The 26589-nt window shown below is 47.9% G+C and overlaps 1 protein-coding gene across 1 annotated transcript; it reads left to right on the top strand.

Moving 5' to 3' along the window:
• The first annotated feature begins 3342 nt into the window (after nt 1–3342).
• TPRA1 (transmembrane protein adipocyte associated 1) lies at nt 3343–25360 on the top strand. The gene is made up of 11 exons (XM_065407751.1): nt 3343–3397; nt 11438–11646; nt 11808–11940; nt 14821–14907; nt 16926–16998; nt 17989–18068; nt 19425–19535; nt 20167–20227; nt 21736–21838; nt 22657–22737; nt 24242–25360. Exons 2-11 carry the CDS (start codon nt 11450–11452, stop codon nt 24474–24476), a joined length of 1161 nt encoding a protein of 386 aa, XP_065263823.1. The 5' UTR covers nt 3343–3397; nt 11438–11449; the 3' UTR covers nt 24477–25360.
• Nucleotides 25361–26589: the final 1229 nt, after the last annotated feature.

Consider the following 26589-nt stretch of genomic DNA (forward strand, 5'->3'; position numbering starts at 1 on the left):
GGGGGACTGGGAAGGGAAGGGGGGCTGGGGTGGGTGGGAGGAGATGGGGGCTGGCCAGGGAGGAGTGGGGGCTGGTCAGGGTGGGAGGAGATGGGTGCTAGGTATAGGGTGACCAGATGGCAAGTGTGATTTCTTTTCCCCCTGGGCGTGATGGATAAACAAGATAACCAGAGATCAAGGGAACTTAATGTTGTAGTGCGTTGGTCTCGCCACAAGGTGGCACCTTATTCCAGGCACAGGACAGCTGGATGGGGTAAGCAAGTGGCATTTCCCAAGGAGACAGACCGATGCCCGCACTTTTACAAGTGTCCACAAGTACCCAACACGTTTTTAAACATACCCAACTTCAGACACATTGTGCCTGATTTTCAGAGATGTCCTAATAAAATCCATGGGCTCATCCATGGGTGCTCAGCACCTCTGAAAATCAGGCCCTTAGGTGGCTCAGGTTGGGCAGCTAAAATCAGTGGCTAGTTTTGAAATGACCCAAGTGTTTGGATCCAGGTTTGTCCGCCCCTAGGTGAGACTATGTATTGGGAAGTTCCATGGGATTGAGAAGGGTAGGGGACCCTTCACACCCATCTGCTGGTCTGAATCCAGTTAAAGGCTGTTTTTTACCATCTGATAACTGCCTGGTGGCTTGAGTGAAATGAGTTTTGTGAAATCAGTCTAATTCCTAGTGCAGGGATTCTCAAACTGGGGATCAGTTCGGGACCCCTCAGGGGGTGGCGAGGTTATTACATGGGGGGTCGCGAGCTTTCAGCCTCCACCTCAAATCCTGCTTTGCCGCCAGCATTTATATGATGTTAAATATATTTAAAAGTGTTTTTAATTTATAAGGGGGGGTTGCACTCAGAGGCTTGCTATGTGAAAGGCGTCACCAGTACAAAAGTTTGAGAACCACTGTCCTAGTGGAATGGTGACCAACAAAATAACAATATCCACCACCACCAGGATTGCACTAACTGACCTCCATTTTTGGCAATCCCAGCAGATGGCAAGGATTGAATGAGCCAAGGAGACTGAACTCCCCTATCCAAGGCAAGGATGAGGCACATGGGTTGGTGAGAGCGAAGCTTGCCCTGCTGCATCTCATGCTGTCCCTGTCTTGTGGATATAGGGCTACAGTCTCCAGGGTCATCAAGTCAGCACCTTCCACCAACGCTAAAATAGTCCAATAAAATGAGATTTCCTAGAACCAAAGTAGAGTGAATTGGAACAATTGGAGATGCCATAGTGACAGCTCTGCCAGGGGTCCACCAGAAGCTAACAAGGTTATACAAAGGCTGCTAAATTTCTCATCCTCTCAGGCAAGTACCTGTTGTCTCACTTGATATTGTAAAATGCTTTGAGATTTATGGATGAAAACACTATTGTTATTGTTAATAATAATGCCTATGTTCTCATTAGAAAACCCAGGAAGCAAATTGAAAATGGTGATGACAACGTTGGAAAGATGAAGAGGTAGCACAGTGTCACACTTTTGAGTGTGCACCTATGTAAGCCGCAGACCTAGGTGCAGAGGTGTGGAGAGCTCAATACTTATTGATTCTAGACAGTATTTATTAAGACTTAGGCCAGAGGACCTGTGAGAACAATGCGGCAGTATGGGTCAGCATGGTAGGCAGTGCCCTCAATGCACCAGCAGTCTAACCATTGTCAAATTTTTGTAGGCTTCATGGCAGAGGAGAGTTTTAAGGAGCAATTTGAAGGAAGATAATGAGTTCGTTTTGCAGAGCTCCTCCCAAGTGTGAAGGCAGTATGGGAAAAGCATGACCGTGCTTGTTTGAAAATTTAACAAGTGGGCAATGGAGGCTGGTTGACATCTTGATAGTGAATGACAAGGTTAGGTGGAAGGGGATGGTGATGGGGATTGGTTGTCAAAGGTCTTGAAAGTGAAGACAAGTATCTTATGTTTGCTGTGGCCAATTTTTTTTTAAAGTAGTCAGTGAGTGGAGGGATTCAAAGAAAGGTGTGAAATTGTCAAATCAGCAGGGAACTTCTAAAGGTGTGGGTGCTAGCTCAACTGTATCCCGAGCCTCTGCCAACCTCAGGCTCAATATAGCGCTCAATTAAATCAATGAGAATTGAATTATACTTCCAGAAAGCAAGATATAAAGATCTGAAGACAGTAGACAGACATTCTGCAACTCTTTGGACTATATGAGCCTATTTAATAATTCTTATTATATTACTTGTATTGTGGCAGTGCCCAGAGACTCCAGTCAATATGATGGTCCCATTGACAGGGATCCAGCCCCGAAAAGCTTACAGTCCAAGAAGAAATGACAATGAATGGGTGGGGTGGGGGAAGAGGAATACCATCAAAAATAGATAAAATGTGTACATATGTTCTCTCTATATATGCAAATATTAGCTCAACTGCCTCCCAACTTAGTCACAGTAAGCTGGTTAAAGTCTTGTAGTGATCCCAGCAGAAGTGGGTGTTGATAGATGAAAGGGTAGTTGCCTCAGTTACGGCTTTTGCCTAATGACTGAGACTACAACACAAATTATTCAACACCGCGTTCCTCTGGCAGCTTCTATCTGGTGATCTCAAAGCATTTTACACATAACATCCTATGCAATCAAATTGTTTTACCCTGAAACTGCCCATGGCTCTCTCACATTAAGCAGTTTGGTTTAGTGTTGGGATCCATTATATTATCCTGACCTTTCCATCTGATTTCCAGTATTTTGCTTCTTTTCTTTTGCAGTCCTAACCCAGTTCTCTCCATTAGACCCTCGTGCAATAGATCTTTCAGTTTGTACCTGCCCTGCTTTGTACCTTCCATTCTCTCCCTAGATCCTCTGCTTTCTCTTTACCTTCCATATTCATTGTGGCCCAGATTCTGTCACCTTTGCTCACCCTAGCGCCTTACTCCGAGTTCCCCACGCACTCTGCCAATACCCCTCGGTGCTTGGCAGGAGAGGGGTGAATTGTGTCCCTGCACCTTTTAGACCCTGACATTCCTGCAGGTCAAGTCCCGCCTCCCAGGGAACTCCATTGGTTCCTGTGGCCGTTTTGTTTCTCTTTTTGGCGAGTCTCTTGACCTAGGCGCCTCGTGATTGGGCGAAGAACTCCGGCCCAGAGTTCCTCTGTAAATACCAATTCTAGGCCCAGACGAATAGGCCATTCCTTCCACCTCGCGGGAAGTTGAGTCCTCTCTGGCTTACATGGGCTCGTCGAGCCGCAGAAGACCCCACCCGGAGGGAAAGGGGGTGCCAGCGGAAGGGGGAGGGCTAGCTGACATGGGTAGGGTTGCGGCTCCCTTATGGTGTGGCTCTTTCGCGACGCTCCCCGGGCCCGCAGCCGGTGGAAGCGGTGGGGCCGGAGCCGCGGCTAGGGGATGGCCCGGCTGGGTTCCCGCGGGTGAGCAGCGCCTGGCAGCAGCAGGTAACGGGGGAGTGCGGCCGGGGCCCCGAGCCCGAGAAGGGGCTCCCCGTCGCCTGGCCGGCCCCGCCGGGAGAGGGAGCCCCGCAGCCGGCTGCCCGCCCGCCCGCGCCGGGCCCGGTGCCGACCCGGGAGGAGGGTTTCCCTGGGGCCAGCTCCGTGAAAGGGGGAGCCCTGCCCGGGAGCCCGGCGCCGGGCCTGAGGCTTGTGGGGCTGCAGGCTGGCACCGAACGAGGCTGCTGCGGGTTGCTGCCAGGCAGGCAGCCGTGGGGGGCGGGCCCCGCTGGTGTCCGAGGGGCCCTGTTTGGACGCGGCTTGTTTCCGTGTAACTCGTTCTAGGCGCGGCCTCGCAGGGAAATAAGGAAGGGGCGAGTCGCAGCGGAGCTGGTCATTTCGGTTCCGGGTGCTGTGTACCCAGGGCCCTGGGGACACCCTGGGCTTCAAACTCTTTTCTTACACGGAGGTCTCGAGCCTGGCTGGTCAGTGGGGGGCTGATAACAATATTCAGCTACGTTAAGGGCTGTTAGGACTGTGGACAATTGCTCTCTATGTCCACTGGAGGTAGGGCAAGAAGCAATGGGCTTGATCTGCAGGAAGGGAGATTTAGGTTAGATACTAGAAAAAACTCTCTAGCTATAAGGGTAGTTAAGCTCTGGAATAGGCTTTGGAGGGAGGTTGTGGAATCCAGGTCATTGCAGGTGTTTTAAGAACAGGTTGGACAAACTCCTGTCAGGTTTACTTTGTCCTGCCTCAGTGCAGGGCCCTGGACTTGATGACTTCTCAAGGTCCATTTCAGCCCTGCATTTCTGTGATTCATATCCCATCTCTTCAAGCCTTCCTGTGAGGAGGTACCCGCTAATATGAGAGCCATGAGCTTCTTAGGGGTTGGCTACATGCAGAAGTTGCATCTGTTTTTAAAATCACTTTTAAAAACTAAAATAATTATTGCAGACCCCCATGTGGACACACCTGTATCAGTTAAAAACAAGTTACATAGGTTTAGTTTGTGCCTATATATTTACTAATACAAGCTAAATTGATATAATCCAGGTTTAAACTGACACAAGGGTGTCCACACAAGGGTTTTTACGGGTTTAACTACATCGCTTTAAAACAAACCTTTATAGCGAGGTAACTTAGGGTGTGTTTGGATAGTTTTAACATGCTAGCGGGAAGCCTAGGACTCATCCTGATCAGCTAACACATGTTAAAACTATAATTTGTTCTGGCTTCATTAGGATTTTAATGTAACGTATTACAGTTTAACAATACACCGTTTTCCCTGGTCTAGGCAGGTTCTTTGTGTGTAGGCAGGCTTCAGTGGGAAATACTTGTTTATTCTGGGGATGTGTGTATGTTGGGGAGGTTGTTGCTGGTCTCAGGAGTTCTAAAGAAGATGAGAAATACTCTCTCTTTTTGCTAGTTGTGTTTTTTGAATGTACACTAGGTTTCATAAACCAGTAACTTCTAGCAGCACCTGCCTGGGTGCTGCTGACACTGGGAGCTTTCAGTGTTGTTTTTGAGAAACACTGAAATTGACTGCAAACCTCTTCCATGAGGAGTGAGTATTTCAAAATGGAAATCAAGCAAATCTCCTGGGCAGATGGAAGGCAGTGGCAGCTTGGCCCAGCTGTTGTTGGGAAGCACGAATAGCTAACTGCATCGTGTGTGAATTATAGCCATCATTGGGAGCCTTTATGTTAGCCTGCGTATTGAGGATCTGTCTAAGAATGTACAAATACTATTCTTTTAAAAGCCTTTACTAAGAGGGAGTGCAGCTTTACTGTATGAAGTGGGAGAAGTTTGGGAGAATTCTTTATGATGATTATTGAACCCCTATTTGAAAATCTTTGGCATACCCCTGTGTTCCCAAACAAAGCTATTGTTATGACTGCAAACAGGATTTGACAATGATCTCTAACTGGCCTTCAGACTTGGCCTCTTAACTTGGGAGCAAGTTTTACTTACAATTTAAATTTTAGGCCAGATTTTTCAAACTTGGGTGCCTCAAGTTCGATGTCTCTTTAGACACCTCATAGGTGGCCTGATTTTCAAACTCTTTTGGGAGTGGTGGTGGGTACTCAGTGCCTCAGAAAGTTAGGCTACTTGTTTAGGTGCCTAAGTATGGAATTAGCTGTTTAACATGAGGCATACACATTTTAAAATGTTGGCCTGAGTTTCTTTCTTAATGGTAGGGCTTTGATCCTACAGTGGGGCTCCATGCACACCCAGGACTCTGTTCACTCAGAGCTCATTGCAGGTTCAGGACCAAACTTAAGATTTCTCAAAAAATTCTTTTGGATTTTAATACTGTTTTAGGTTATTTTGAAGGCAATTGATGTGTTGGACTTTAAATCTGCCAAGGGTGCACAAGCAGTCTTTCTTATTGAAGCTTTTTATTGTGGTACTTAATATGATCACTCCACAATGCCGTTTGCAATGTAGTTGAGCTCCAGGTAATCATTGTGAATGAAAACTAAATTCTAAATATTCTATAACATATGATCAACTAAAAAATACTCATCGCTAACATGGAGCAAAAAATATGTGTGTGGTAATAAGGATGGGATACCCAGGAAAGAGAAATTGTTGAAACACATGGCAGTGGTAACACTTGTGTGTGAGAGTATGTTGCATCTATTGTTAACCCTCACATACATCAGAAAACACTAGCTTTTAAAAACTAGATTGTTTTCTAAACCAGTGGTTTTCAACCTTTTTTCATTTGCAGACCCCTAAAAAATTTCAAATGGAGGTGAGGACCCCTTTGGAAATCTTAGATGTAATTAGGGGTCTGCAGATCACAGGCTGAAAACCACTGTTCTAAACCAAGTCTGCTCTGGCATAGTCAAGTGAGCTCAAATGGCAGAATGCTAAGACCTTTCATCTCCAGTGTACGTAATATTTTGCAATTCTCTAGGTGTCTCTCATCAAAAGATCCTGAAGTACCTTACAGAATGTAATGAATTTAACCTTACAGCCCTATTGGAGAGGCAGATGAGGAATACCCCATTTTACAGATGGGGAAGCTGAAACATAGAGACGCTAAGTGCTTTGCCTGAGTTGTCACAGTGTTTGCATGACAGAACTGAGACTATAACCTGAGGTGCTATTCTCTTATGTGGTACGGTTCAGAACTTGCAGCTGAAGGGGGGTGACTAAGACAGCTTTAAGTTGTGCTCCAGGCCACCAGCATAACACAGGCATAGGGGCCTGAGTTACCTAGCCTTCTGGGGCTGCTCTATGGCTGCAGTGCTGTTTGGGACTAAGGGGGGTTGGTGAGGTGGTCCTTTGGAGGCATCCTTACTGCCTGCACCGGGGCAATTTTCTTGTGGCTGGAACCAGGGCTTCTAGGGCCCATTTATTCTGCTCTGGTACCTCTGATGCGTGATGTAAAGGGGCTGGAGTGGGGGGTGAGGATCTCCGGAGTCCTTCATTTGCTTTAAGCAGGTGGTCATCCTACCTTCCCTCCTCTCCTACATGGGGTATGTTGACTCTGTTTACTGCGAGTTTCTTTGCTACTCCTCTCACCCTTCCACGAGAAGGCAGCACTACCTTCCTGTCTGCTGTGGTAAGCTAAGGGATATTTATGAAGGACTCTGCTCATAACCTATGCTTCATTATATTGTGGGTTTGGGTCACTGTTGAGACTTCTGCTAATTATTTTTTTAGCATTGTGGTTTTCATTTCTTTCTTTTTAAAACTTGCTTCAAATTCTGATGTGAAATTGAAACTGGGAGTGGAGAGGGGAATTAAGTAAACATATTTCTGCCACTGGGTGGAAAAACCCATCTTGTGAGCTTGTCCCGTGGACAAAATGAGGATGCAGGAATTTTGAAGCAAACATTGATATGGTGACTCTTGAAAAGCTGTGTTTCAACCTTCCTCCCTCCACCACCAATTCACCCCCCCCCCCTTATTTTCACCTTTAAAGACCTTGCAATAACAGTTGCTTTTAAACGTGGTGTTTGTTAGCACAGTTTTCTATGATCAGGGCTGCTTGTATGTGGAAAAGGCCGCTTATCGTGCCATGTAATGGATAAACAGGGGTTTCTAACATGGTTCTCAGAAAGGAAGAAAAATATTCTTTCCTCACCAGTCTGGGAAACCAAGCTACAACTCTGTTAGCTGTGTAATTCAGCTGTAGAGGAGATGGGCCTTGAGAGATCAGACTGCTGTCCAGTAATTTCAGCCACAAACTTCATCTATCTTTGAAATTCTTAGAATGTCCTAATTCAAAATAAAATAATTTTTTTAAAAATCCACCTTTTTTTAGAGGGGGGGGGCAAAAATACCCACCATTTTTATGTCACACCAACAATAACATGAGTGATCCATGCTTACTCCGTGACTAGGGCTTCTACGCCTAGATCAATAATAATGGTAAGATCTAAATAGTCAGGCACACGTTCCTGTTGCTGTTGTCCCTTGTGAGTCTAGGGCTTGCTGGGCAGAGAAATTGATGCAGTTTAGGTCAGAATGGCTTCAGCTCTGTCCAAAATATGGGGAAGGAAGGGTGTGAATTGATTTGCTGTGTGACAAAGAAACACTTCCTGTAGGAGAAAGAAGAGGGACCTGGGCTATAGCACATTTTTTTTTTTTTTAACCTGGGTATAATATGATTTTGCCTCATCTACACAGCCTGGGCCAACCTAGGTCAGCCTCAACAGAGTTTAACAGCTGTGCAGCATGGTGGTGTTGGCAGTGTAGAAGGTCCTAATGAAACATCTCTCTTAATACATACAGCTGATTGTATTTCAGACTAGACTGGACAAAGCCCTGGGGAATATGCTGTTAAGGCGCAGTCCTGTGGTGGATGAAGGAGCTAAGACTATGTAGCCTAGAGACTGTTCCTGCTCCCATTGAAGTCAGTGGCAAAAATGCCCGGTGCTTCAATGAGAGCAGAGCAAAGGCACTTGATCAATTCACTATACTGATGTTCCTTACTATAACCCCTAACCACTATAAACAGTGCCACTTATCCTGGCTTGTTCCTCAGTGCTAGATGTCTTATTACTTTGCTTTTATATTGAGCGTCTTTGGAAGAAAAATAGGACAACTAGCATTTGCCCAGAACTAGTAGCCTGGTTGAGAGGCAGGCTCAGTATTGACTTGCCCTTCAAGGCTTTGTGACTGTAGGTCTTAGATCTGGCCAGCCCAGCTCTGCTTATCACCACTGTGTTGTATTTGCATGATACCGGTGATTTTTAAGGAGAGGATCTGGCGTCTCTGGGATGCCCTCTACAAGAAAGATGTTTGTTCTTTCCTATTTAACTCCCAGACAAACTGATTTCTACCCAGGCTCTTTCTGCTTGGGGAAGGCAGGTCAGATGCTGTGTCCCAGAGTGGATGTCATTGGGGTGTCATGGTTCACAGTTGTTTTCATGACTCTCTCTCCCGTCCCTGCACTCATGGTGCTGTTTCTCCTCCCTTCGGCATCCTATTTTAAAAAAAAAGTTAGGCAGAATCTCTGCTATGCGGGTAAGCATGATGGTATCCACCCTTTCCTACCCAATTCCTGCCCTTCCTAGAGTGAAGAGGTCTGTCACATGTGTTAGGCTAGACGGATAGAGCAAAGTAATTAGAGAAAATGCCTGCTCCAGTGACTTGTCTACGCTGATTAGGAATTGTGGGAAGTGGAGAAGGTGAAATGTACCTCTTGGGGGCAGGAGAAGGCGTCTCCATAATCCGAAGGTCACTCATTGGAACCTCTGCCAAACTAGGATTTCTGGCACAGAAATTGCCACCTCAGCACAAAGTTAATCTTCCCAAGAGTGTGTGTGTTTAATGTTATGTGCCTACGGCAGTGAAACATACAGTGATCATTAAAGAAATCCCCAACCCAACAAGTACCTGTTAGAATGTGGGGATGAAAAGTGGGTCTGTTAGCAGAGAGCTCCCCCACTTGCCTTGCCTTGTAAGCCCTGGAAAGGATCCCAGTTTTCCAGAAGAAAGAACAGCTCTGTGTATGAAAGTTTCAGGCAGAACCCTGGAAGGGTAAACCCTAAATGCTAAAGGTTCAGCAGATGACACAGAGCTGTGCAAGTGTCCATCTGCTGACTCCTGCTGCCAGCATGTGGCAAAAAACCCTACCTTCTTAAATCCACTCATCCTGTCTGCTCACTTTCACAGTGCTGGCTGTAGTTTGAAGCCACACGAAGGGGAATTTTGTTGAGATTAATCCTGGATTAGCTACAGCAAACTGGCTGCCAAAGCTTTATCTGTACGTCTACACTGCAAAAAAAACCACCCCAACCCCAATAACCCTGCAATGGCAAGTCTCTGAGCCTGGGTCAACTGATTCGTGCTCATGTTCCAGGGTTAAAAATAGCAGTGTAGACATTCCTGGTTTGGGCTGGAGCCCAGATTCTGAGACCCTCCTCCCCTGAGAACTTTCAGAGCCCAGGCTGCAGCCTGAGTCTACACTGCTATTTTTAGCCCAAGAGAGTGAGACCCACGAACCTGAGTCAGTTGAACCAGTGTCTGAGACTGGCTACTGTGAGTGGTGGGTTTTTTTCAGTGGACATACCCTACCAGTGTCATAGAATCATAGAATCAATCATAGAATATCAGGGTTGGAAGGGACCTCAGGAGATCATCTAGTCCAACCCCCTGCTCAAAGCAGGACCAATCCCCAGATCCCTAAATGGCCCCCTCAAGGATTGAACTCACAACCCCGGATTTAGCAGGCCAATGCTCAAACCACTGAGCTATCCCTCCCCTCTAGCCACTCCTTTCCCAGCCCCAATGACAAAAGCTTCATGCTCCAAATAGTGGAGCACTGGTGAGGAAATCAGTGTGCACAGGGTTGAATCAGCATGGGTTCACCCTACCATAATATCATACCATCACTAGCGACCAGGGGAAACTCTAGCAAGCTTTTTCTCCTAACTCTCATTCATTTTATTGTATGGCAAATGGGCACATGTCTGCACCCACTACCCAGGGACATGTGGCGTTGTGATGACAGTAGGCAGGTTTTCTTAATCTCCCTGTGCTCTGCAATGGCTCTGCTGGGGAGAGCTGGGTTCTAGAGAGAACAGGACTTTGCAGTTGTATTGCATCTTGTGTCTGTGAACTGTAAAGCACATTGCAAGGGTCGGGTTCTCATTCACACGGGGAAGCTGCTGTGTAGAGAGGGGATTGGCTCAAGGTCATGCATCACTTCAGCTGCTGGACTAGTGACGCAATCCAGGTCTCCCGTCTCCCAGTCTGCTTTAACCCCATGACACATTATGTCCCATGAAGCATAGCATGACGCTGCCTCCCAGGCTGCATTTCTCTGGTGGTGGACTGTATATAATTTGCATGTCTGTTTGTAAGTACTATGTGCATGAGCCCAGTTAGGACTGTGGTATGGTTGGGTTCTTAGAAGAAATCATGAAGCCAGTTTCTGCAACCCCACTGAAGTCAGTGGCCAGGACTTGGGATTTCGTGGATGTGAGTGCAGAATTTGGCCCAATAACATATGAATGACAACTAATAACCCAGCAGGAGCAGCCCCTGGTACCGGAGATAGGTCAGGCATATAGGCAAAGAGAGTGTGAGTATGCATTCAGGGAGGGCAGGTCATATGATAACTGCCCACTCCCCTGCTGAAACCAATCTCATCTTCCTTCAAACTGCTAGGGAGAGGGGGTGTGGTACAGTGGACAGAAGAGGTAACTGTGACCCTGGGCTCCAGGGTTCTACACTTGGCTGTCCCCCAATGTGATATTGGAGAAGTCACTGAATAACTGTTCTTCAGTTTCTACATTTATAAATTAGGGACAGTGATAGTAACCTATATCCGAGAAGCGGTGAGGGGTTTAGTTTGTTGATGACTGCTTGGAGATCCTTGGATGAAAAGGGCTGATGTTGGTAGTTGGCAGTAGTGAGTAGGATGCAGTTACATAGGGTCTAATGTCAGGGATGCTCTTTGCTGATCTTCCTGCTCAGTTGATTTAAGGTTGCTTTTTGCCTTCATCTTGGTTGTTCTGTGTTGTATCATGCTTGGTCTTAGCACCCATTGTGTGTGACTCTAACTCTCTGTCCCATGTCCAGAGCAGAGGCAGGATGTCCCAGTCCGTGACGTCTGTGGTGAGGTTCTCCACGTATGACAATATCACCCACTCTGTTGCCAATGCCCTGGTTATGGCCTCAGATAATGTGACGGCTCTGCCCCAAACAACAACATGGGCAATCAACGACACCAACATCACTGTGCCACACAAGTGCCTGCTCCTGCTATATGAAGACATCGGGAAGTCCAGGTGAGGTATAGGAGCTGGGGCTGGACCTTGTCCAGGAAATGATGGCTTTCCCTCTCAAGTGTGGGAGCAGGGGAAAGTGAGGCTGGCGCCTGTCTCTCGGGGGGCCGGGAGGGGGGAATCATGCAAATGCACTTTTAACTATTTTATTTTACTTTTTGCAGAGTCCGCTATTGGGACCTTATGCTTCTGGTTCCCAATGTGCTTTTCTTTGTCTTTCTTCTCTGGAAACTGCCCTCTGCCAGGGCCAAGATCCATGTCACCTCCAGCCCCATCTTTACTACCTTCTACATACTAGTGAGTACCAGCACTGCTCTCTGAATTGATTGGGGAGTGTTAAAGTGGTGTGTGTGTTTTTGTTTTTTGTCTGCCCTCACCTGCCTTCCCAGAACATTTATCGTTCGGGGAGAACCTGAGTCAGATCCCTTGGAGATAAAGCCCTTTGGCTCCTGCATAAACATATAGGTTTTCTTTTTAAATTAAGATTCACTGTTAGAAATGGGCACAGAGCTTCAGAGTTTGGATCCAGATCAGGATTCCACTTCTCTGAGACTTGGGGGACGTTTGGATCTGGGATTTTGGGTTGGGTCTTTCTCTACCATTAAGTGACTCGTTTTTAATCTAGCACATTTTTTTTTACTTCACCTTACTATCTAGTATCTTATATCTTCCCTGCTCATTGCCTCTCTTACCATATGTCACATTTAAAACAACACTAACTTTTCACTGAGATATAGTGGAAGCGAATCCCCTGAAAAATGAAATGCATGAAGCTGCCAGAAAGAGATTGCACATTAGTTAACCCTCTATAGAAAATCCTGATGTGATGGGTTCCAGTTGAGCTCCTGGAACCTAGAGATCCCCAGCCCGGGAATTCCTCTCTGAGGCAGTGGGAAAGGGGCTGCTTGTTCCAGTTGGATGGCCCAGCTTTGGTTTTGAGAGCGTTCTTATGGATTCTTGGTGATGTGAGGTTGGAGGGTGAAAACAGAACATGTGGATGAGAACAGTCCTAGTTCTCAAATACGTAGGATCTTCTTTCCCGTTCCACAGTTTAAAAAGTCACATGCAGCCTCTAATCAGGATAGGAAAGTCTCTGTAGTAGCTACTGTTTCTGTCAGCCGTGCTGCCATTGGTGCATGGTGTAAGTGCAGCTAGGGACCTGGCTGGATTAAGTGTGTGGATGAGATTCATGAAGCTACTATCACGGGTGTGCAGTAAGGCCCCTGCCTGCCTCAAAGCAGCATGCATATGTCTGTTGTCTGTCAGTGGGAGTAATGCGGCAGCAGTACAGTGCCCTGCTGGACAAAGTTCACCTTGGTAGAGAGAAATGCTTGTTTATACATGAGCAAGAGGAGAGGTGTCTTTCCTCAAACTAGGAATGAGTAGTAACAGACAAAAACCAGGAAGTGTGAAAAACTGAGGCCAAGATAATAGCAAACCTAGTCTCAATCTGTAATTGGAAGTTCTGAGCTGTGGAAAGGGGGTACAGTCAAGTAATGCCGGCCCAGAATGTCAGGGAGCGGCCGGTGGTGGTGGTGGTAGGAAATCTTAGAACAATCTAATAATTAGAAAAATGTCCAGGAATTTTTAAAAGCATTATCAATAGTTTAAAACTTGGATTTAAACCTTTCCCAGTGCAACTGGCTCAGCAGGGAGCAAGTGCCATGGAACAGAAAAGTGCAACTGACCAGAAACTGAAGGAAAGAAACAAAAGTGAAACTTGTCTAGACTGTTGGCTTTGGGAGGAGCAAAAAGGAACCCAGCAGCAGAGACAGTGAAAAGCATATCTCCATTTTATAATCTCGGGTATACTGGTAGGAAAAAGAGGATATAAAATGTTTCCTTTGAAATCAAGATTTGTAAATTGACAGTGTCCCTTCAGACAACTCTCTTTGTCTGGTTTCTAAAAAGCAAATGAAGGTTCTCCTCTCTCAGGGCATGGTGCAGACTGTTGGACTGGTGACAGGCTAAAGACAGCCTACATCTCCTCTTGCCTTGTTTCAAAACCCACCTGAAGAGTCACATTAGTACGATTTACTGCTTCCTTACTGAGCTGATGCAGTTTCTTTATACTTAAAAATAAGTATGGGCTTTGAGGAGAGGCCGGTCTTTTGCCCCTTAGAGCAGTAGCAAAGAAGATCCAGTTCCCATAAAGGGGGGGAAAATATGGCTGCTAAACTGGTGCCATGGAGCATTCAAAGATTTTACTTCTCAGAGCAACTTTTCCCCAAACCTTGCACTCTAATGAGTAGCAACACTGCCTTTTCTCCTGGGGTTGCACTCCTCCCCACACCTCACTGCAAGGGTGTCCTTCAGAGCAGCCACTGGGATGTAAAGCTGGAATGCTCAGGAAGGTGCTATGAAGATCTGTAGTAGGTGGTACGCTTCAAAACACCCATGCAGTATGCTTTATGATATAGTCCCCCCGGCTCACCGTCACTGTGGAAAGGCCAGTACAGCTTGTGAGCTGGTTAATCAGATTTGACCTTTTCCCCCTATTGGGATAGGTTTAGCCACTTCATATCCCTAGAGGATTAGCATAATTTAGCCCACAACGCTGGCAACTCTTCTTGGAAAGACTTGTTTTCAGAAACTCGAAAGCCCTTGGCCTCAGCTGATTTCCCATCGTCTGCATTCTTGAGGGCTGCCAGTGTTTAATGAATGGACTGTGGAGCTCTGCTTTATAACAGATCTGAGGTCTGTTAGCTGATATCCTGTGGTATCTGTTATCTGGTGAGCTCTGTATATTGAGTCACACTAGGCCCTTGCCCTCATCATTGGGAGTGGTATTTTTGCTGACTGACTCTTTACCTGGGCTGAGGTGGTGGGAATGGGAAAAAAAGAATTAGCTTCTTGGACCCTGGAGAGCCCCCCCCCCCCCCCCCCCCCCAAAGACTGGAAGAGGCTCCTTTCACTGGTTGTTGTGGGAAATTAGGCGTTCGTTCCTTCACAGGGTCTAAGCCTGCTGCCTATGCAATACTCACACCAAGTACGCCTGGGGAGAGGGAGACCAGCCCCAGGACTCTATCTTGGATCTCTGACTCAGAAGTCCCCGAGTATTAACTGTTAGGCTTCCAAGCTAAGGTGGAAACTGGTTCCTAGAGCAGAATTCCTGATTATCATCTTGGGCAATGTGCAGCATATGGGCACTAGCTCACCTTTGCTTTCTTTTCCTAGGTGTTTGTGGTGGCTTTAGTTGGGATTGCTCGTGCTGTTGTCTCCATGACAGTCAGTGCCTCTGATGCCGCCACAGTTGCCGATAAGGTGAGTACAGCACTGACCCTCGACACTTCTGCATTGCACAGTTATGGCCCTTGTGATTAGCAGCTTCCTGTTTACATGCATACTGGAAGAATGTTTTTATCTGCAACGTTCATGGCGTGTGGATACTGTGGAGTCTCATTTTGATAACCGTAGCCAAAGGATCACAGCATCCAGATCTGTGGAACAATGAACTTCCTAAATAACACATCAATAGTAGCGAAATCTCCATCTTGCAAGGAGAGAATGAATCAGCGAGGCATCTTGATGCTAAGCCAGGTCCTCCTACAATTGTCTAATGACTGGCAACACCCAGACTTTAATGTCCCTGGCTGCAGCCTTTTGAAAAATGTAGGGTACTTTCCTGTGTGCTGAGAACAAACAACATTGAAGTCCATTGTGATCCTAATAACTGAATGTTTCTGGATCAAGCAAAGGGCAAACAGGAAATGTCTTTGTAAAGTAAATTTTGTTCTAGAGAGTTAAATGATTACCACAAGAGGGCATCCCCTAAATCAAATGCTCTGTAGCTCTTGTGTTGTTGGAGGCAGAAGTCCAACCTAGAAAATATAACCTTCTCTAGTCAGAGTTCCCTGGGTGCCCTTGTAGTTTCTAGGTTTCCTTTCTCCCTGACGTTCCTTGTGGCAGATCACTGCTTTTTAACACACTACTTGTTGTGAGTGGCTAGCTAGATCACAGTAATCTTTTTCCTGAGCCTCTGCTGCATGCATCAGGGTCTGAACATTAAATAAGGGATGAGATTTCATGAGAGTAACTGTCTGTGCCTCTGTTCAGCTCTCTGCTGTTTGTGGTGCTGGGAAATCATGGAGGGACATAGATATCCTGTCCCGTACTCCCTACAGGGGATGTGCTGTTACGTGGCTTTGCAAGATGGGGTGCTATAACAGGAGGTGCATCTTTTTTTAAATAGGAATTGCTGTTGTGCGACTGGTTTCCGAAGTCTATGAGTATCTTCCCCACGGGATATACTGGCTACTCCTGAAACTCCTGGGTCCTAATCCCAGATATGCCGCTGCTTCACCGTAGGGGAAATCATTTCATCTCTTTGTGTCTTGGTTTCCCTGTCTGTGAAATGGAAATAATAATTACTGGCCCCTTAGGGAGCTTTAAGGGTTTATTATGCTTTGAGATCCCTGGATAGGCAGCCCCAGAGGAGGGCACTAGAATTTTTGCCAGCCATAGATTTGCTGCAGAATAGCCCCAATAGTCCTAGTTTCTAAGGTGATGAAGACACACGTTGTTTGGGTTGGAAGTGATTGGGAATGCAGCAGAGATGACACCCCCTGCCCCAGAGGGAGGGCTTTAACTATGCTGAAGTGGGGCCACTTTCTCAGTCCTACAGATGGTGTATCATTCATTCCCACTCAGTCCTTCTCTGCTGGGTGGGCAGTGTGTGCAGTGCTGGGCCTTGTGGCAAGGGGTATAATTGGGGGGATTAGTTCATTTTCGGCACCTTCCTCTGCAAAGGGTGAGGAAGGTATATGACAGGGGTGGCCAAACTGCAGCTTGTAAGCCATTTGTGGCTCTCTTATAATTACAGTGCGGCTTGCGGAGCCCCGCATTCTCCACCTGCCAGACTCGGGTGCGGAGGAGAGGTCAGGGCTTCTGCCCTGAAGTGGGGTGGTGGCGCTAGGGGCTTCTGCCCCATGGGGAGGGGATATAAGGGCTTCAGCCCCACAGGAGGCACCCGCTGGGGCTCAGGGCTTCAGCCCTGCTCTTGCTGAAGCCCCGAGCACTGGCAGGCACCTCCCAGGGGGCTGAAGCCCTGAGCCCCACCACCCTGCCGCAGGGCAGAAGCCCTGAGCAGGTGCGCTCAGCTCTCAGACTTCTGAAGATTATCATGTGTGGGTCGGAGGGTCAGTAAGTTTGGCCACCCCTGGTATATGGGAATGATTTGCTCCATCTGAAGTGTGTCTTCCCCCAGGACAAGGAGGTGGAGTATCGCTGTATAAACTTCCCCTTGGCTCCTGGTCCTCCTGACCCTGGTCTTTGTCTCTTAGATCCTGTGGGAGATCACAAGGTTCTTCCTCCTGGCCATTGAGCTGAGTGTGGTGATCCTAGGCCTTGCCTTCGGTAGGTGCCAGAAGGCTTCCTGCTTTCCAGTGCTCCGGATGTGTCTCTTCCCTTCTGTGAGGTGGTGTGTGCAGCCTGGCCTCTGCCTGCAGGGGAGCGGGGGTGGGGTAATCCTGTGAAGCGGGGCATCACTAGAATAAAGATGGGAGACAAGTAAGACTCTCGTTATTGGAAATTACCTGAAGTGTCATTTGTGCCATTTCCTGTGTGGCTCATGCAGTTGCCAGGATGGCACACGAATGTCGGAGTCACACATGCGCTTGTGGTGATGGTGCATGCAAATTGGGGGAAGGAGAGGATGCTGGTGCACAAGCGGACGTTTGAAAACGTCCCCTCCAGCATGCAAATTCTTCCCACAGGCTTCTGAAAGTCATCACTATATTTGCTTGAACTCCACCGTCTTTGGGAGGGAGATTCCTCCGGGGCCCTTCTATCCACCTCCTTTTGCTGCCTCTTCCCTGGCATGGGCAGGATGAAGCCTCCTCTGCAGCTTGTCAGAGGTGCTTTCATTCGAGCCCAGGGAGATGCTCCTTAGCGTTGAGTAGTCCTCAGGTGCATGTGTGTGCTCATAGATGTTCATGCTCATCACTGCAGTATCTAAACACTGGGCTCACAACCTCGATGCAGGTTCTCCCAGATGACGTTGGCCATGACTTGACTCCTCCTTTAGCTGTTCTGTGAAGAGAAAAGTTTCCAGCAGTTCTGTGTAGATAACATTGCTGCTTGCTCTGACTTGTAACCGTACTGGAAGTTGCTTTTCTGGGGTGGGAAGGAAGCAGAGTCAGTCTCCTGTTTTATAGATATGACATGCTGAGCCCTGTGAAAGGCTTAAGCAGTCTGGGCAATAATACAGCTGCTGTGAGTTAAATGAGCTGTAATCCTCCTACTGGGGGTGCAGGTGAACAAGGGCTTTCTAATGTGACAGCAGCTCCTGGAGACAGCTGATGTGGTGAGGGTGACTGAAGTATGATCTCTCCTTGCTCTTTTCAGGTCATCTCGAGAGCAATTCCAGTGTCAAGCCTGTACTGGTGATCGCCACAGTGTTGTCACTGGCTTACTCTGTTACCCAGGTGAGCACACTGGGGCCTGCAGGCTAGTGCTAGCGAAGGAGAGCACGCTGTTTGATGTTGAGCAGTGTTTGCCTGGGAAGAACTGGCCAGCTGTGTGGAGAAAGGGGCCTGTTGCTTTGGAGTCTGGGGAGGAAAGAAGCGTAGCTACGAGTAATCTCCATTCTGCAAGACTGGAGCCTTTCACCTCTAGTGCAGTGGACTGAAAGCAACCCAAGTCAAGGGGACTGGCTGGCTCAGTGGTGGGTCAGGGAATCAGATACCAGGTTAGGGCGGGGACTGGCTGGTTGAAGGGATTGAGGAGTGGGTGCTGGAGCTTTTCACATCTAGGGAATTACTTCCAAATCCAGTCTTTGGTTCCATCCTAACTCAAAGGAGAAACAGGACATGCTTATTGAACTAGAGCTGTCCAGTGGGCCCTCATAGCCTCAACTCTCCTGCCTCTTCCTGAGCTGAGAGCTGCCACTTTCCATCATGTTACCACTTGGTATATTAGCTGTGTCTCGCTCTCTCTAAACAATGTGCTGTGTGTCTGGGCATGTTCTCATCTTCACTAGTGGCAGTACCAGAGTAACAGGGCAGTCATTGTTCAGTGTTCGGACTCTCACATACAGAGGCAGTGAGCTGATTGTTACCACATGATACGCTGGAAGAGCCTCATTAAATACCAAGTGGCTGAGCTGTATCTGGATTCAGTAACTCCCTCTTTCTCTTCATTGTCTGTGCAATCAGATTTCTGTCTAGCCTGCTTTCAGATGGGCTCCAGGTATATGAGACTGGGTCTCCTTTCCCAGCTGTGCACAAGTGCAAGGGTTTTACAGATTGGATCTTACAATAGGAAGTGTCAGTTCTGGAGGAGGGAATACGGCACTTGCCATTCCCGGTCAGACCAGTGGACCTTTGAATCCAGTCTCCTGCTTCCCATCCGTTCTGTCTTCTGGGACATCACAGGAGCTGTTCTCCTCCAGACCCAAGCACTGTGGCTGGTCCCCTGGCTTGCTTGCTCCCCAGGCCCCAGAGGAGAAGTCTCTCCCATTGCAATAACATGCGATTGCACATACATTCAGATGGCTGCTTATCTATTGCTAAACAGACACCTACCCTTGCCACTTCCTCCCCCCTCCTTCTGCTCTGTTGGAGTCCTGTGGCTCCCCAGCTTCTCACCACATCTCATCCACTGTCTTCCTAGATGAGGCTGAATTGCCTGGGGGGGGGGAGGAATGTCTGAGCAATGCAAAGTGCAGGGTTCAGTGGAGCAGTTGTCTGAGCATGTGTAAATGCAAATATACTTTGTCCGGTGTCCTGTGGTGGTGTGTGTGTGAGAGACAGAGGGGTCTGTAATGCCTTTCTCTCTGTTAGGGGACACTGGAGATCCTCTACCCTGATGCTCACCTCTCAGCGGAAGACTTCAACATCTATGGCCATGGAGGAAGGCACTTCTGGCTCGCCAGCTCCTGTTTCTTCTTTCTGGTAAGGACAAAGCACGTTCTGACCCTCCCTGAGACACATGGAAAGACAGTTTGGAGAGGTATCAAATTGATACCTCTTCTCTGGTAAGTGTATCTATTATCTCTGCTTACCTAGCTGCTTGATGTCTTCTAAACAGCATAGTGAGACTTGGGTCCAAGTAGTCAAATGCAAAACCACAGGCACTAGACAGCTCCCGGCTCCCCAAAGGGACCTGTTCATTCTCTTGTAACTCCCTGCATGCAGTGCTGGAACTGGGAACACCTGGGAGTTGATGCCTCTCAGAGGGGTAGGGAGGGCAGATAAAGATTGGGTAGGAGGGGCTCCATTTCTGGCAGCAAAATTCTAGCTCTGCTTGATGCCTCTTCCCAGTGTTCCAAAGTGAAGAGCCCCTAAAGGCCTGAGCCAGCAAGGTGCTGAGCACCTATGGCTCCTACTGGCTTCAGTATCAATGGCTTTGGTTCCCTGTATCCCCTTCCTTTTCCCTGTGAATTCATATTTATATAGTGCCAATGGGGTCCCTGGCACTTTGCACACCCACCACTCTCTTGAGACTTTAGCAGTTTAACCCCAAGCCAGCGGTAGAACAGTTTGCAAGGGGCAAGGACCTAGCTGTCTCCTTCTACCTCAACAGGTCTATTCCTTGGTGGTGATTCTTCCAAAAACTCCCCTGAAAGACCGGATTTCTCTGCCATGTAAGTGGACACACCAGGCTTCATGTGGCATAGCCAGTCAATGCTGGGACAGAACCATGTATTGGGGGTGAGGGGTTGGTTTGCATTTTCCTTAGGTATCCCCTGTAACCAAATCTACAGCAAATACACACGCCCCTACTCAACTAGTGACTGGGACATTGGGTATGTGGCAGGGGATTGAGTAGAGGTTCGCTGCTCAGTGGGATCTCCATTTTCTGGGTGGTTTGGAGCTACTGTAGGTTTGGTGTAGCTGGTCAGTATTAGCCCTCCAGCTGCCAGCACTTTTTCATACTGGCAGACAAAAATGTCCTAGCACAATGGGATGTACGTAGGCATCCATGGTAAATGAGGGTTACTTTGGGGTTCTGTAAAGCACAAGTAGCTAATTCTTGAGTGGTGAAATCCCTGCACGGTGGCACGACTTGCATTTCAGTCTCTCCCTCCTGAGATGACAGAGGGTGAGAGGGCATGTTTGTGTCCTCGCTGTGACCATCAAGGCATTGAATGCAAACAATGGGGCTTTTCCATTATCGTGGGAGTGGGGAGAGGTGTAAGGTGTGGTGAATACCATAAGGAAGGGCTTGGCTTCTGAAAGGTAAAGCCCCTTGTGTAGCACATGAGGTTACATCATCTTGGCATACAGCTGCTGTCTGGCCACTTGGGAAGGAAAAACTCTAAGCTTTCCAGACTGACTGCTTGGGAGTTGCTAATCAGTCTTGTCTGGTTTGGCAACTCTGCCATTTTTGTTAGTGTGATACATCTGTAGCATCCTGAAATGGCTGCAGTATCTGAACTAGGGGATGGATGGTTCAGGTTATTGGAATACTTCCATTAGATTATTCATTCTTTAAATGAAAAAAAATTGTCAAGGTGATGCTCACCAAAGCAAGAGGGCATGCTGCAGGCAGGTGCCGGGCAGGCTTCGCCAGGCCACAGCTCTGCCGATGCACCTTGCTCCAGATCTGCAGTATCCCCTGCTATTCCAGTCTTTGCCTCTTTCAGTTCTGCTGATACCCTCACACCTGATGCAGAGTGTCCCTTGTCTGTCCTCCATGCAACTTTACTAATGCCCTTCATTCCTGACCCACAGCACCTCTTCCGGTTCAATCACAGGCCGTTGTGTCCAAGATTGCCACCTGTGCTACCCATTTGTTTGCCTTGTGACCAACACCGGGTCAATGTGCCCAGCTGTAACAGGCTTGCATGTGTTGCCTTGACACCACCCTTTTTAACTCCACCTTTTTCTTGATGATGCATGAGCCTGTGGTTTCATCCATTATACCCTATTAACCTCCTGGCACAAGATGTGGTCTGGGGAAGAAATATGGGACATGGACTTCCTGCATTCCAAGCATTCCATAGCGATTTCTCTTTAAATGTTTAACACACTTGCCTTCCACACGTGGGTTGTGTCGCTTCCATCAAGCAGTGTGTGTCTATCATGATCCAGTATTCAGTCAGTGCTGATGGGGTTAGATTTCATCCTTTTGTCCTTGTCTGTCTTACAGCTAGGAAGAGTTTTTATGTCTATGCTGGAATTCTCGCTCTGCTGAATCTGGTGCAGGGCTTGGGCAGCGCCCTTCTCTGTGTGGATATCATAGAAGGATTGTGGTATGTATGCAGGGGGCCCCAGCATCCTGCCTGCTACTGTAGATGGGTCCTTGGGTTGGCAGGAGGAAGAGACATCTGTAGCCCAATTAGGACTTATTTAATGAGTGCCTTGCATCACCTTCTCCCCCTGCCCTAGGCACAGTCCTGGGATAATGAGCTTCCTGACTGTCCTTAAAAAGAAATATAGCAGTTGGCATGAATTAAACAGTACTTCTGTTAAGATCTCCCTGTAGGAGACATCAGGAAAAAACAGTGCAGGAAGCTACTGGGAATGAGGGGTTTGTGGATTTGTTCCTTAGTTCTCTCCACACGGGCCTCTTGTGCTAGGGTGGGGCAGCACCTTGTTTCCATTGATGACTAGCCATTGGCTTCGTCTTGTCTGGGGTTTTCACAGTGGGCGAGACCATGTTCAGTAGATATTAATAGAAGACATGGAGACAGACAGTTTCCCCGAAGTAGAGTGGGGACACCGCTTGAGTTGTGCTTTGGAATTGGCAGGATCTGCTATGGGGTGCAATGCCCTGCTATTAAGGAGCTCCCCCAGAGTTTGAATTGTGATGTACTGGACTGAGACACTTGGGGCCTGCTGGTTCTGTCCTTGGGGGCCTGGGAGTGGTGAGGCTTTGGTGGCAGAACTTGTTCATTTGCACCAAGGTCATGTACTTGTTTCATAGAAGGTTCTTCCTGCTGTTCTCTCCTCTCCCCCCCCCCCCCCCCGCCCCGTATGTCTTTGACACTCTGGATAGAATGGGGTGGCATGGTTGTGTTCATTAGACAGCAGACGCTAAATGGCTGCTTGTTTCCTCTTGCCTCCAAAGCTGTGTCGACGTTACCACGTTCCTCTACTTCAGCTTCTTTGCACCTCTCATTTATGTGGCATTCCTGAAAGGCTTCTTTGGGTGAGTAGCCAAACCAACAGGGGGTTTTGATGTCAGTTGATCTTTGTGCCCAACTTGCCCCATTTGTAAAATAAAAGCAGTGGAAGGAGCAGTGGGTAAGGACTCAGGAGAACTGGGTTCTGTTCCTGGCTGTGGCGGTTGTTCCCTATGGGATCGTGGGTAAGTTACTTCCCCTCTCTGGGACTACGTTTCTCCATCTGTATAATGGGAATAATACTTAAACTACGCACAGGAATTTGTCAGGATTAAGCTGTTAATGTCTGCAAAGCACCAGTAAGAGCTAAATTGTTGGTCACTGAAATGCATAATCGATTGATTAGTGGGAGCCTGAGTCCCACAGCAGGATTAAGTCAGTATCTCGGCTCCTGGATTTTCTGATGGGTTTAGAGAAACGGTTTGTGGATTAGCTAGCACAGGGATTGGCAACCTTTGGCACGTGGCCCATCAGGGAAAGCCCCTGGTGGGCCGGGCCAGTTTGTTTACCTGCAGCGTCCGCAGGTTTGGCTAATCGCAGCTCTCACTGGCCACGGTTTGTCATCCCAGGCCAATGGGGGCTGCGGGAAGGGCGGCCAGCACATCCCTCGGCCCGTGCCGCTTCTTGCAGCCCCCGTTGGCCTGGAGCAGCAAACCGCGGCCAGTGGGAGCTGTGATCGGCCGAACCTGTGGACGCGGCAGGTAAACAAACCGGCCCAGCCCACCAGGGGCTTTCCCTGATGGGCTGTGTGCCAAAGGTTGCCAATCCCTGAGCTAGCATGATGGATATCCAAAACCAGAGGCTGGGAACTCCTTGCACATCCCTCTGCCCCTCACTAATGCTCTCTGAGTAACTGATTCTTGGGCTTGAGGTGCCACTGTGTGGCCAGATCAAGGAAGTGCAGTGTCTTCATCTTACCAATGTTTCAAGAACAGGACACAACAAAACACAGGCATGTTTGTGTGAATCTTGCCAGTGGGGGAGGAATAAGCAGATTCTTAACCCCATTTAAGGGCTTGAAGTACTCTCAGAACAAGTAAAACTGTCTCTGGGGCCTCATATGCAGTCTGGAGGGGGCTAAGTTTGGTTTGGAATTGGTTGTAGATGGAAACTGCTGGTTCTTCGTATAAAAATGCCTCCTTTCGGAGCATGTCTGAAATCCCCTGGAGGAACCTTGAGGGGCAAGCCTGGCCTCATTTAAGTCCGTGGGAAAACTCCCGTTGATTTCAGTGCCACCAGGATTTCACCAATGGTCTTTAGGAGCTAAATGTGCTGTGATGAGAGCATATTCCTCTACACGCCGCATTCCAACCATGGCTGTTCAATTGTAGCTCTGCCGATGTATCTCATTGCTGAGCTGCAGAGCCCCCTGCTGTTTCGATCATGGAACTCTCCCGTTGGTAGCACTATGGGGTAGTGTGCTCTGGCTGACTGTCCTTTAGGACACTGCAGGTTCCTTGTAGCTACTGTTGCGTCTCTTGTGATACTGCAGCACTTAACAAGGATCTTAATTCTTTTCCCTGACTCCAGGTCTGAGCCGAAGATCCTTTTCTCCTACAAATGCCAAGTGGACGAGCCTGAGGATGTAGATGTGCACCTCCCCAATGCCTACGCTGTGGCCAAGAAAGAGGGCGTGGATTCCAGCTTCTACTCCAGCACCCAGATCGACACCACAGCCTACCTGGATGACATCGCCTCAATGCCCTACCACGTGGGCAGTGTCAACAGCATTGACAGTGACCGCTGGAAAGCCATCAATGCCTAAATCAACCCAGACCCCCAGCACGATGCCACCCTCCCTGATCACACAGCTGCTAGGATGTGCATCACAGATGGTCCTCAGTCACTTGATGTGGCTTTTCCCTCTTCCCCTGGGCTTTAAAAAACCCATTGTGGAACAAAATGGCTCCAGCCCTCCCAGAAGGACCTTTTGTATCTTCATGTGATAACAGCCTAGACCAGCTTTGTTCATAAATATCTAAATGCTGAACCTTCCTGATCCTTGGTGTTCCAGATGTAGCTGTGACCCAGAAGATGGGCCTGGCTGGCACCCGTTCCTTTTCAGTGACTGAAAACACTTGTGTAACTGGGAGGGGAGTGGGATTTTGGGGTGGGCGAGTTGAGATTGGCTTCTCCAGGGTGCATATGTGCGAAGCATTCAGCACATGGAGCCAAAGGCACTTTCATGGGCTGTCTCAACAGGTCCCATTTCCCAAGTCATATTGCATTGTATTGTAGGAAGAGCGCTGTATGGAGAGAGGAAGTCTGGGAGAGCAGGGCTACTCCTCAATTCCAGCAGATACTGATGGAAATCATGAACTGTAGTAAAATGGGAATTACAAGGAGTGTTTTGGGAGTGTATGGGAGAAGGCTCACTGATGAGCGAACTGTTAAATGTGTCCTGTGACCATTACAGGGGCACTGTCTGGGATCTGGCAGATCAGCTATATCCTGGGTCAAGGAAAGAGACTTTTAAAGAGCCAGCATTGCTGTCTGTTGGAGAGACAGTGGCTATGGAAGGGTCTCTGAAGACCATGCTTATGCGCAACTGAACTCATACTGTGAACTTGCAGTGTCAAGCGGCTATGTATTTTACACTGAATTAGGGTTGAATTTTAAGAATAAAATTGGCCAAGTGTGAGTTTTTCAGATCTGCACTCTGCTTTACAATCCTGGCTGAATTCCAGAGCTCTAAGAGGGCTGTAGAGGAGGAAGCTTTTTGGCTCTGAAGATGAAGGCTCCAGAGGAGTTCAGCTGGTTGAGGCAGAGCAGAAGCCCCAGATGAGTCCTGGCTGCCAATGACCAATAACTGGTGAACTCTGGGAAGCCACCAGAGTGCTAGGATCAAGGTGACTAGTATTTTAGGTTGGGAGGTAGATGGGATGCAGTCAGAGAGGCAAACTGCTACTACTTCTGTGGCAGCTTCCCTCTCCTGACCTGTGGTGCATTACAGCTTGCAGCCTAGCACAGTCACACTGGCCTGAACAGATTTTATAGCTGGATGTATTGAAAATATTTCCTTGCACTTAGAACGTGGTTCTTTTAAAGACTATCCAGGACCTGCCATTAACCTTCTCACAGTGAAAGAACAACTTGCATCTCTCCAATCTGGCATGGCTTTCCTGGACCTCATCATGGTCCAAACACGTGGCTGTTCCACTGAAAGCTGCAGCAGCCAGTCTTGTGGCACCTCTGTGGTTGGTTTGTATTCACTGTTGGCAAACAGGTTTATGCCTGTAGCACTGAGGGGGTGCGATTCCAACTGGGAGCTCTGGGGAGGTGGAGGCTCTGACATAAGAGATGGCTGCATTCCATTAGAGATGGCAGGGTGAGAATGTATAAACATTTGAGGATTTTGTGTGTCTCTCTCTCCTATGACTGCTTCTTGTGCCTGGCAGCCAAAGAAAGTGAAGGAGGTGAAGATTTTAGGAAATGCTCATCCTGTGGTGTGGTGGTGGTTTGAATTGTGAGTAGGAGGGGGGCAAAGGTGTAGTACAGCCAGCTTCCGGAAGTGCCCAATGTGGGGTAGGGGAAACACCAGGAGTGAGAACTGGAAGCTAGTGCAGGTCTTTGAAGCCATGTAGACACCTGGTTTCTCTCCTCTTGTTAACGAGCAGCGCAGCCTCTCTATGGCCAGGAAGTTCTGCCTTTGGGATTCTGCCCTGCTGATCTGCAGGCAGTGCTGTGACATGAAGGAAAAGATCCTTTTGTTTATTTTTAAAATTTTTATCTACTTTTTAAAGAAAAACTTTTCTGATTGCTCCTGTTGAACTGTTCATGTAGCTCCTCAAAGCCTTTTAAATCCGCACTGCCTGCAATGACACAAACAGGAGGAGGCTGAGACTGGTCTTCCTTTCTGTCAAGCTACTTGGCCAGGT

This window comes from Emys orbicularis, chromosome 7 (genome assembly GCF_028017835.1).
Source record: "Emys orbicularis isolate rEmyOrb1 chromosome 7, rEmyOrb1.hap1, whole genome shotgun sequence".
Lineage (NCBI taxonomy): Eukaryota > Metazoa > Chordata > Testudines > Emydidae > Emys > Emys orbicularis.

Bases quoted from the DNA above. Each gene is read 5' to 3' on its own strand.
- TPRA1 (XM_065407751.1), top strand. From the start codon at position 11,450: ATGTCCCAGTCCGTGACGTCTGTGGTGAGGTTCTCCACGTATGACAAT. The intron at 11,941-14,820 runs GTGAGTACCAGC...TTCTTTTCCTAG, and splicing joins TTACTACCTTCTACATACTA to GTGTTTGTGGTGGCTTTAGT. The intron at 20,228-21,735 runs GTAAGTGGACAC...TCTGTCTTACAG, and splicing joins AGACCGGATTTCTCTGCCAT to CTAGGAAGAGTTTTTATGTC.